The sequence below is a fragment of the Pseudorca crassidens genome, chromosome 7 (assembly GCF_039906515.1).
Source record: "Pseudorca crassidens isolate mPseCra1 chromosome 7, mPseCra1.hap1, whole genome shotgun sequence".
NCBI lineage: Eukaryota > Metazoa > Chordata > Mammalia > Artiodactyla > Delphinidae > Pseudorca > Pseudorca crassidens.
This window is the reverse complement of record NC_090302.1, coordinates 8,033,298-8,044,121: the sequence shown is the minus strand read 5'-3', so window position 1 is coordinate 8,044,121 and position 10,824 is coordinate 8,033,298. Positions and strand designations below refer to the sequence as shown.

At 57.4% G+C, this 10,824-nt stretch overlaps 1 protein-coding gene across 6 annotated transcripts; it reads right to left on the bottom strand.

Moving 5' to 3' along the window:
• Positions 1-286: 286 nt before the first annotated feature.
• On the bottom strand, positions 287-9,411 carry PIP5KL1 (phosphatidylinositol-4-phosphate 5-kinase like 1). 6 transcript variants are annotated; one of them, XR_010944847.1, is made up of 11 exons: positions 8,792-9,409; positions 7,770-7,973; positions 6,493-6,543; positions 6,142-6,296; positions 5,798-5,922; positions 5,246-5,280; positions 5,100-5,155; positions 4,202-4,314; positions 3,521-3,752; positions 758-1,517; positions 287-410 (listed from the first exon to the last, which is right to left on the bottom strand). XR_010944847.1 is itself a non-coding variant. In XM_067743194.1 (10 exons), the coding sequence occupies exons 1-10, from the start codon at positions 9,080-9,082 to the stop codon at positions 1,250-1,252; spliced, it is 1,509 nt and encodes a 502-aa protein (XP_067599295.1). In that variant the 5' UTR covers positions 9,083-9,411; the 3' UTR covers positions 287-1,249. The 6 variants fall into 6 exon arrangements, 5 of the variants coding, with proteins under 5 accessions (XP_067599295.1, XP_067599294.1, XP_067599297.1 ...); XM_067743194.1 differs by having other exon boundaries at positions 287-1,517; positions 5,100-5,134; positions 8,792-9,411; XM_067743193.1 differs by having other exon boundaries at positions 287-1,517.
• Between the last annotated feature and the right edge of the window lie 1,413 nt (positions 9,412-10,824).

Below are 10,824 nucleotides of genomic sequence, written 5' to 3'. Positions count from 1 at the left end.
TTCTTCTGGTCTCAGTGAAGGGGTTAGAGCACACCCACCCGTCAAATAATTAGGTAGAGGCTCCTTCCCTGAGCTCCACAGCCCCATGTTCCTTCGCAAGGCTTTGTCACACAGGTTGCTTTTGTCACTGTCCCCCCCCCCCCCCCGACTGTGAGTTCTGTGGCGGTGGAATCTATGCATCTTGATCCACCCCACGTCCCCATTTCCCAGCAGAGGGCCTGTCACATAGCAGGTGCTCAATAAATATTTAATGAGTTAAATGTTTCCATTTTAACGATTAGACCACTGAGGCACAGAGAGGTTTAGCACATTGTCCTGATCACACAGCCAGGCCCCAGAGAAGCTCTAGAGGAAAGAGCCACTTGGGCATGGTCGGATTGGACTGGGGCCAAAGGCAGAGTTGGAGTTTCCTGGAGGAGGGAGAAGGAAAGATCACAGGCTATGCAGGCAATTTTCTTCTCTGCTCCCAGTGATGTCTGTGTGTCCAGGTCCCTCCATCTGACCACCAACCCCTGCTCCCATTTCACAGATGATAAAAGTGACTCCTAGAGGAGGGCAGAGCTTACTCAAGACCCATAGTGGACCTCAGTCTAATGTTTCCCAGAGCTGAAGCCCCCCCACTCCCCCACCTCCTCCAACCTGCATCCTAGAAGAGCAGGAGTGAGGGGGGCCACCCCAGAGGGAGGCCAGTGGGCCCTGCTTGAGCCAGGGCGGGGGGTTGGGAGGCCCGGGTTCTTGGGCTGGCCTTGCCACTTACCCGTACTAAGTCCCTTAAAGTCTTTGGGCCTCAGTTTCCCCATCTGGACGACAAGGGGGCTGGGCTTGGTGGCTTCAGCCTCCCCCCTTCCCCAGTGAGGACAGGGCTGTGGGAGCTGGTGAGTAAGAATATAGGCTCCTGAGTCCAAAAGGCATAGTTGAGTCCTGGTTCCAGCATTTATTGCTGAATGATCTAGCTCAGTCCCTTCACCCCCTGAGCCTTCATTTCATGGTCTGTAAAAAAAAAGAATAATAGCATTTTTTTTTTTTTGAGGATTAAATGAGCTAATGTAAGGGAGTCCCTGATACAATGCCAGGCACAGCATCCGCAGCAAAATGAGTTCATAATATTAATTAGGGGATGCTGCCCTCTGGAGGCCAATAGGAGGAACAACAGGCGAGGAGAGCCCGACCCGCTGCCCGGGCCAAGGTGGAACCCGCGTCCCCAGCGGGCGACCATTGTCCAGGTGGGGAGAGCGCGGCTGGGCGCCGGTCACTCGGTGTGCGCCTCCACCCACTGGCAGAGGCGACGGGCGTAGCGAGTTGGGCTGACGGTGGAGAAGGTCCGGCCTGGGTAGCGCAGCGTCTTCCACAGGTGCTCCAGCCGCTTGCGGAGCCCGTAGACTGTGGTGAGGTCCACGAGGCCCAGGAAATAGCGTTGCTCTGGCCCGTCCAGGATGTGTAGGGCGTTGGGGGTGTCGGGCAGCAGCCGGCGGTTCTGGGCTTCCGGCTCCTCCAGGCTCTGTACCCCTCTCATAGACCTGGGGGCAGACAGGAGGGTGAGGTTACCACCTCCTCCAGGGAGCCCCAGCCAATGGACCCTGTCAGCATGGCCATGCTGCCCCTGGGTCATTCCCACACCTCCCGTGTGCCCGGACCCGTGATGTCAGATAAACTGGGTGGCTGAGTAAAGTGCAGTTGACGGTCTAAAGCTGAGCTGTCCATCATGCAGCCACCAGCCAGCCATATGTGGCCCTGAGCACTTAAATGTGGCCAGTCCCAAATGAGATGCGCAGTAAGTATAAAATACATACTGGATTTCCAAAGCAGTGTGAGAAAAAGAATGTAAAATATCTCATAAATGTTTATATTGATTAGATGATGAAATGATAAAAGTTTGGATGTACGAAGTAAGTGAAATATGTTATTAAAATTATTTTTACCTATTTCTTTTTTACTTTTAAAAATGAGGCTACTAGAAAATTTAAAACTACATGTATGGCTCGCATTAAATTTCTACTGGGTAGCGCTGGTCTAGAGCATTTGGGTCACACAGACTCTGGCTCTGCACTTATGTGTCACATCACTTTGGGTAAGTCCCATATTTGGGTACTTCCTAAACTGCTGTTTGGGGTTATCCAACCCTGGAAGTTTCAGGGTGGCAGAGTTGAAACCTTGCAGACAAAGTCCAACCCAAGTTTGCAGGTGGTGTGTCTTTTTGCCTCAAATTGTATTCCAAATCAGAAGGTGCCTCTGGCTGGGCCCCCAATCCCAACCAGAAGCAGGCTCAGTCCCCTAACGTTGTCCTCTTGTGATGGTGGGAGTTTGGGAGTGGGGGTCGCGGTGGGGGGGTCGCTGAGGGCTTTATCCCTGCCCTGCCCAGGTCTTGGGGGAAAGAAACCAATCAAAGAAAGTCCCACCCAAGCACCAACCAATCAGAACCGAGTGGTCTGGGGGCCAGAACAGAGCGCTGGTACTCTCTGCAGTGCGAGGGTTAACCTGGGTGTGGTGGGTTCTGAATGAGGGGCTGGGAACTGGGTGGGGGTGGGGCTGTAGCTGTGACCTTTTACCAGGCAGCATGGAGAAACAACCGTTGTATGCACACTAGGGTTTACCTGCTGAATGACGGCTGTAATATGAGCACTATCTGGGGGTAGAGGGCAAGGGAGAAGCTGACCTAGGTTGGATGGGCAGACTTGGTGGATTCTGTGCCCCGTGGTGGGCATTCCACCATCTGGTCAGGATGTGCCCACCAAGCCATTACCTTGGGTTGTGCCCAAGACTCACCCATCCCAAGGTCTTCCTCCAAGGGGTGGGGATGGGGGCTAGTGAGTGGACATCATTTTTCACTTGTCTTGTCCACCCACTGGATCAATGAACTTATTTCCTTGAAGTGCCTGTCTTAAACCCTGAGTAATTCGGTTCAACCACAGATGTGGGCCTTGGAGGACTGAAATGCAAGTCACTAACCAAGTACTAACATGAATCCTCAAAAGTCATTCTACAACTTCACTTCCTCTCTCTGAGGCTCAGTTTCCACATCTCTAAAATGGGAAAGAGCCCATCCTCTCAATGAGGCTCATAGTCAGCATGCAAAGATTGGCTGCATGCAAGAGGAAGGCAACAAGATGATGGTGCCAGTGGTGATGACTTCGGGGTCCTCAAAGTGAAATGACCGAGTTAAGGGGCAAGGGCTCTTTCTAAGGCAAAAATTAAATAGGTCTGAAACCTTCAATGGCTCCACATCTCCTTCTGGAAAATGGGCAGATTCTTCAAAAGCCCAACTGGATCTCACCTGGTCTTTCCTCTGCTGTGATCCATCTGTGCCTGCTACCCCTGCCGGCCAGGCTTCTCCAGCCCTCCACGCTACACACACACACACACACACACACACACACACACACACACACACACGTACACACATACACACAAACACTGCACTTTCCAGTCTTCGAGCCTTTGCCGGTGCTGTTCCCCCACTACACTCTCTGTCTTTTCCATGTTCTCATCACCTCATTCTTGCTGTTGCCTCTGGGGGGCCCACCTGGTTGTGCGGAAGATGAGGCTACTGCCTGGGCCCTGCTCATCCTCATGGAGACGCTGAAAGGCCATCAGGAGGCTGTAATCCAGCACGTTGAGCTCCCGGAGGAAGGCGGTGTCCAGTTCCATCTGGCGGAGGAGCCAGCTCCGCTGGGGCCCTGCCGGAGCATCAGTGCCCCCACCTGAGTGCTCGTTGTGTGCCAGGCAAGTTTCTGAGGGCTCCATACACATCTGCCCTAGAAGGGCAGATGTCATTACTGTCCCATTTCACAGATGAGGGAACTCATCTGTAATTTGCCTTGGTCACCTAGCTAGAAAGCTGTGGAGTTAGGATTCTCTGCCTGACTCCAGAATCTGGGCTATTAAAGACCCAGGCAGAGGGGCTTCCCTGGTGGCGCAGTGGTTGAGAGTCCACCTGCCGATGCAGGGGACACGGGTTCGTGCCCCGGTCTGGGAAGATCCCACATGCCACGGAGCGGCTGGGCCCGTGAGCCGTGGCCGCTGAGCCTGCACGTCCGGAGCCTGTGCTCTGCAGCAGGAGAGGCCACAACAGTGAGAGGCCCGCGTACCACAAAAAAAAAAAAAAAAAAAAAAAAAGACTCAGGCAGAGAGCAGTGCCAGGGACACCCTTCTAACTTCACTCTAAATGGAGGAAGAGTAGGCAGTGACCGCCCCCGTGGCTCACCCAGGTTGATGATCTTGCCCTGAAAATTGAGGTCTTTCAGCACCAGGACAAGGGGGCTGCCCTCAGGGGCGGGCTCCACCCAGCGGCTCACCTCACAGCCCTTGATGTCATACCTGGGAAGTGAGGGGTGGGGGAGACAGAATTCAACCTTATACAGACTTGAGACATACAGGGAACTCACGAGGTAATAAGAAACAAGAGCTTCCACTGGGTGACTGTCCAGATTCTCAGCACAACCCCAGTCCGTTACTGTCCCCATGTTAGAGATGAAGAAAAAGCCTCAGAGAGGTTTTCTGTTTTGTCTTGTTTTTAATTTGCCCAAGACCACACAGTGAGTAAAGGGCAGAGCAGGGATTCCAACTCAGGCCTTTGAACGTCCAGTCCAGACTTTACCCCTGCCTGTGACTGCCTCTTGGCACCTTGTCATCCCTGGGGTATCCCGGACAGAGGGGCCCAACCCTAGACGCAGCAACAGAGGGCATGAGTGAAGTCCGCGCCCTGGGAGAGCACCAGCGTGGAGCTCGCAGGCAGAGGCAGGGCTAGGAGGCTCAGAGGGCCACCTACAATCAGAGGCTAGTTTGAATCCCTGCTCCTCACCTAGTAGCTGTGTGGCTTTCCCCTCCTCAGTTTCTCATCGACAAAATGGGGATGATAAGGACAGCTACCCCTCAAGAGTTGTTCTGGGAATAAGGAAAATGATGAATGCAAATGTCTCAACACAGCGCCTATGGCATACTGAGTGCTCAGGAGATGCTGGTCCTGGGAATCACTGTCTCCGACCCGTCAGGAGATCTTGGTAACGTCCCTTCTCCTCCCTGCGCCTCAGTTTCGCTGTCTGTCTAGTGAGTGTGGGTGCTTCAGGTGGCACATTCTGGGTGGGGCGGGGAGGCCGACTCACCTCTCGGAGATGCGGCCGGTGGGATAGAAGACGCTCTGCATGATGATGAAGTATTTCTGGAGACGGGGGTAGGAAGTGAGGGAGGACAGGATCTCACCCTCCAGCCGCCCCCTCCGGCCCGGCCCCCTCACCTCGGCCTCACCCACCTTCTTTCCCCGGGCCACCCGCAGACTGTGCACTCCTGGAAAGGGAGAGGGCGTCAGGTAGAGAGGCCCCAAACTCGGCAACGCCGGGTGCATCCTGCCCCAGTTCCAGGCCATGCCTCCTTCTCGCGATCCGCCGCATCCCGAGCCTTCAGGCCACGCCCCCAGACCCCTTCCCCAGCTTGAGGTGGTGTCCCAAGTCGACCCGCTTCTAAATTTAGCCCCAAAGATGCCGTGTCCCCCAGGGCTAGCCCTGCCCATATACCCTCCTCTCGGGACTATTCAATCCCAACCCCGCCCCCTTTGGGCCCCGCCCGAGGTCTTGGCCCCGCCCACCTACCCCGCCCTCCTACGTTGCTGTCTAGGACCCGCCCCGCCCCTGAACTCTGCCCCCAGCCGGCCCCGCCTCCTGTCCAGTCCCCTCCACCCTGCTCGGGCTCGGGTACCCTACGCCCCCCGTCCTGGAACCGCCCACTCCCTGACCCCCTCCCCTTCTCGCTCTCTCTCTTCACCCCTCCCCTCGCCCCGCAGTCCCGGGTCCCTGGCCGGTCATACCCAGCAACCGCGCAAGCAGCGAGTGTGGGTGCCGCTGCAGGTGCTGCACGTAGCGGGGCAGGTGGGCGAGCAGGGCCCGCACCTCCCGGCGCCGCAGGGTCTTCAGGAAGAAGCGCTGGTCGTGGCTGGGGGGCGGGACGGAGAGGTCACTGACCAGGTGGGGCAGGAGCCGCGTCCGCACCGCCCCTCTCGCCTCCTGCCCTCGCCCCCAGTCTCCTCCTCCATCTGACCGCTATCCGGCCCTGACCCACCCTGACCTGGCCATGCTGTCTCTCTCCTCAAGAGCCCCCCCCTCCGCCCCGGACACCTCTCGCACCCTTTCCCCACCCCAGCCACCAGCTCACGACAGGAAGAAGCTGGCCTTGCTCTTGGAGGTGCTGAGGAACTGCAGGTAGGGGCCGCCGGGACCCAGCGCAGCCTGATAGTCCTCCTCTGCCAGCCCTAGGGAGCGCCGCAGTCGGGCGAAGGCGGGGCCAGCCAGGGTGCCCAGCTCGAAGTCCTGCGGAAAGGAAGAGCAGCCCCGAGAGTGTCCCTGGGGCCCAGGTGTGTACAGTTGGCTCTGGCGCGGGAGGGTCAGGGTAAGCACACCCTTCCTGCAAAGCCCTGGGGCAAGCCGTCATTCCCATTGCACAGATGGGGAAACTGAGGAGAGGAGCAGAACACACCCCCTCCCATGCAGCACTCGGGCTTTCTACCTCGTGAACCTGGGTCAGGACCTCGGAGAAATCCTCCTCCGTGGGCAGCCCCTGTAGCAAGGAGCAGAGGGGCTCAGGGCAAGTCTCAACCCCCCAGTGCCAGCCCAGGGTCTCCCAAGCATCCTGTACCTGGCCTCACCCCCGTTCCCCCCAATTTGATTCCTCCAGCCAGTGGGGACCAATCTGGGTGTGCCTGAGTTGGGCAGATAGACTGCCAGCCCTCCCAGAGCTGGAGGGAGGAGGAGAGTAACCCAAGGCAGGTCCTAGGTGCGTCTCATTCACTGCTGGGTCCCCAGCACCAGTCTCTGAGCTAGAGCCTGACGCATGTGCCCAGACACACGTTGGCCAAAGCGTCGCCAGGTGCCTTCCCAGCCAAAGGGGATGGACTAGAAGCCTAGGACTGTCTGACTCAGCCTGGGAGAAGCAGGATCAGAGAAAGCTTCCTGGAGGAGGTGCCCCCTAAGCTGAAATCTCAAGGGCAGTGGCGAGGAGGAGCAGGGTGCTCACAGGAGCGGGAACAGCAGTGGTGGCCGCCAGGAAGGGAAGGAGAGCCCGAGTGACTGAAGCGAGTAAGGATGGACTGCGGAGGAGGCTGGACAGTTGGCCCTTGGGGTTGAGCCAGCAGGACCATGGGGCCAGGCTGAGTATTGGGGAGCCATGGAAGATTTTCAGCAGGTGATGAGATTGAGAGGACTGCTACTCTCTCCCTGGACCTCCAGGTCCTGTGCTAGGACCTGGCTCACAGGATGTGGTCACACTGCGCACATGTATGCACACACACAAACAACACACATGCTCACCCGGGCCGTCCAGCTGCTGAGCTTGCAGTGGGCGACCCTTTCTGCTGAGCCAGCCTGGCCCCAGCCTAAGCTCCGGGGAGGATGGGCTGGGCTGGGCTGGTGGGGTGGGGGCGGGGTCCCTTAACCACACACCCTGGCAGAACCGGGAGGGCCTCAGAGACCAAGGAGTACAATCCCTCCCGTCCATTACACAGAGGTGACACTGAAGCCCGAAGAGAGGCAGAGACCCGCCTAGATCACACATCCACCACCCGGGTCAGGGGCTTCCTCGCACTCCCCACACACCCTGGGCTTTCTGGCTTCCTGGCCTCAGCCCCCACCCCAGAATGTCCCTCCCTCCCTGCACCAAGCCCCTGCCTTCCTCTCCTTCTATCTAGCCCGCTCTGTTCCCCAGCCCTGCAGTATTAGCAGGACAGGGCATCAGCCTGGTCTTGCTGTCGGTGCTGTGGAGGTGCACGGGACAGACTGGCCACTCACCGTGGGTGGGTGGTCCATGGACACTTGAGTGGCAGCCCACAGCCCTGCCTGCATCATACACGTCAGCTGGTGCAGCTCATGCCCTGGGCCAATCTCAAACAGGCCTAAGCGAGACTGCTTGTCTCGTAGACGCCAGAGGAGGCCACGGCGGCCAGAGCTCGAGGTGGCAGCTCTGTGTCCAGCCTCTGGGGAGGGGGTCAGGACCTGGGGTGGGAGGCACCAGAAGCAATGAGCCTGAGGCAGCAAGCATCCCACAGGTGAGAGACCCTGGTCTGAGTCCCACATCCACTGCTTGTCAGCTCACCCCTCATCCCTCTCTGCCTCAGTTTCCTCAGTTGTAAAATGCAGATAAGGCTGGTACCCACCTCACTGGGTGTTGTGAGGGGACAGTACCTGGCATGCAGTCAGCACCCACAATAGTGATGTTTATTATCAGTAGGCAGACCATTTGTTCTGCAACCTCTCACTAGCTTAGGTAGATCACCGAACCTTTCTGCACCTCGTTTTCTCCTCTGTAAAATGAGAACTATAATAACTCCTTCGTGGCAGGTATTAACTGTTGTTACTGTTGAGTTTGAGCATCCTGCACAGGAACTCCTTATAGTAGGAGCTGTGATGTCAGTGATTCAGTCATCTATTCCACTCGTCTATGCCGAGTTCCTCCAGGCCAGCGCGGAGGGTCAGCACGAAGCTGAGATCATAGCTGCTGACCCCTTCGCATTGGGCGCCCACCATGTGCCCAGCACTGTCTGAGAGCTTGACCTCCTAACAGCCCTATGAAGGAGAAGCTTTTATCATTGTCTCCATTTTCCCGATGAGGAAACTGAGGAAGTTCTCGGGGGATACCCGCCGGACTCCCCGCTTCAGACCTGCGGCCCCATGTGGGGCGTGTCCCAGTCCCGCCCAGTGCAGGACCCCTTCTGGGCTTGGATGGGGGTGTGTTCGCCCTGCACGGGGAGGGGAGGTCCTGCCCCTGCCCTCCAACCCTTTCCTTTCCTGTCCTCTCTCGGGTCTGCACCTACCTCGTGGGGCCCCGGGCTCGGCGCGGCCATCGCCCCCGCAGCAGCTTCCCCGGGCTCTGGCCGCGTCCCCAGCTGCCGGGCCGCCCCGCTGCAGGAGCTAGGCCCCGCCCCTGCTTCTGGACCGACCAATCGCGTGGTGCCGGTCACGGCTGCACCCAATCCGAGCCGGGGCGCGGGGGATCGCCTGCGGGTCCCGCCCCTGGGGCTGCAGCACCCTTCGGACCGCGGTCCAGGGCTTGGGCAGGGCCGCCGCGCGTTGGTTAAGGTCCCCACCGGGGGAACACCCCACATTCCCTTCCTGGGGTGGGAGACTCAGGTCTCGGGGCGCTCGGGGAGGCGGGTAACCTAAATCCAGTCCCGCCCACACACCCTGGCGTGAAATTCCCACCGACTGTATTTCGGGTGAGGAAACTAAGGTCCAGAGAGAGAAGTGACTACCTCCAGGTCACACAGGAAGTCAGGGGCGTGCATTCATTCAACACTTATTTTGAACATTCACTATGGGCCAGGAGCAGTGTAGGCCGGGGTGGCGTGGCGGATTTTAGTGGTGAGTGAGAGAGAGGAACACAGCTGCCAGCGTGAGCTTTTAAAAGCATAAATCGCATGATGTCACTCGCACGCTCTAAGCCTCCAGTGGCTTCCCACGGCACTGGAACAAAGTCCAAACATCTCGGCGTGGCCCCAGGCCCATCTGCCCACTCTCCAGCCCCATCTCAAATCACTGTCCCTGCACCCAGCACACGGTCACAGGGGCTCCCGGCTGGCCCTTGGCCACCGAACTCTCACACCTCCGGGCTTTTGCAGATGCTGTTCCCTCTGCCTGAAATCCTCCCCCACCTCCACGCTCGACTTGATTTGCTTTATTCCTCATCACCTTGCCCGACTCTAAGTGTCCCCTCCCTTCGGTCATGATCACATCGCTTTATTTTTCTTCATCACACTTAACACTGTCAGAGACTGTCTTGTTCATTTATTTGTTTATTATATCTCCCCTCCCCCACCCAGAGTGGGAGTGCCAGGAGGGCAGGAACCATGCCAGGCTCCTTCCCTGGCTCAGTACCTTGCACAAACCAGTGTTTGAGAAGTACATGCTGAACCAATGTGAGTAGGATGTGCAGAGAACCTCAGTGAGTCCCAGGAAATGAAAGGCCAGCGTGACTGGAGTGAGGAGAGCTCAAGCAAGCATGCAGGCTCTTGTCGGCCGGCCACGGGAGGGAGAGGGACAGGAACCCAGAGAAGCATTGTAAGTGTGTGAGAAAGAGTCTCAGAAAAAGAAAAAAAAAAAAAAGCTCAGGGACTTCCCTGGCAGTCCAGTGGTTAAGAGTCTGCACTTCCACTGCAGGGGGTGCGTGTTCGATCCCTGGTTGGGGAAATAAGATCCCGCATGCAGCGTGGTGCGGCTAAAAATTAAAAAAAGAAAAGATGCTCAGATGTTTTCAAAAGGCCACTGGTTGTAGTGCAGTCAGATTGGAGGGGGCCATTGTGGGCAGGGGAGAGCAGTGAGGAAGCCTTTGGTGATTTAGGGCGGGGGACAGTGGCTTTGCATCTGGAAGGTGACGGGGGAAGGGGAGAATTGACAGGATTTGGGGTCATGTGGATGGGGGCGTGGAAGAGGAAAGCCAAGGTCAGTGATGTCTGCCAGGCTTCTGGCTGTGGGTCAGGGATACAGGATGATGATGCTAAGGCAGGGCAGGACAGAAGCGCCAGATTTGTGCGGGGGGAGAGTGCGTAAGTCTGAGAATTCAGATCATGACAGGATGGATTTGAGGTGTCACTACAACAGCCGATGGGGATCTCAGGTGGGCAGCTGGTGCACGTGAAATACTTTGGGGCTCAGAAGAAAGCTGGGCTAGAGGTGAGCCTGGGTAAGGATGAGGTCACCCAGAAGGTGAAACAGCCTGTGATGAGTCCCGAGGAACCCACCCTCTCGGGGCAGAGGAGCATGAGTGCCAGAGAGAGCATAAAGTAGGAGAACGGGTCATCCAGCGTCTGAGGGTGTCCCAGGGGGGAGGTCACCGACCAAATGTAGCAGA

What these genes read in the sequence shown, in the direction of transcription:
- PIP5KL1 (XM_067743193.1), bottom strand. Translation starts at nt 9,082, where the DNA reads ATGTGGGGTGTTCCCCCGGTGGGGACCTTAACCAACGCGCGGCGGCCC. An exon ending in CCATGGACCACCCACCCACG is followed by an intron (nt 6,544 to 7,769) that starts GTGAGTGGCCAG and finishes TCCTTGCTACAG; the next exon opens with GGGCTGCCCACGGAGGAGGA. An exon ending in CTCATCTTCCGCACAACCAG is followed by an intron (nt 1,518 to 3,520) that starts GTGGGCCCCCCA and finishes GTCTGCCCCCAG; the next exon opens with GTCTATGAGAGGGGTACAGA.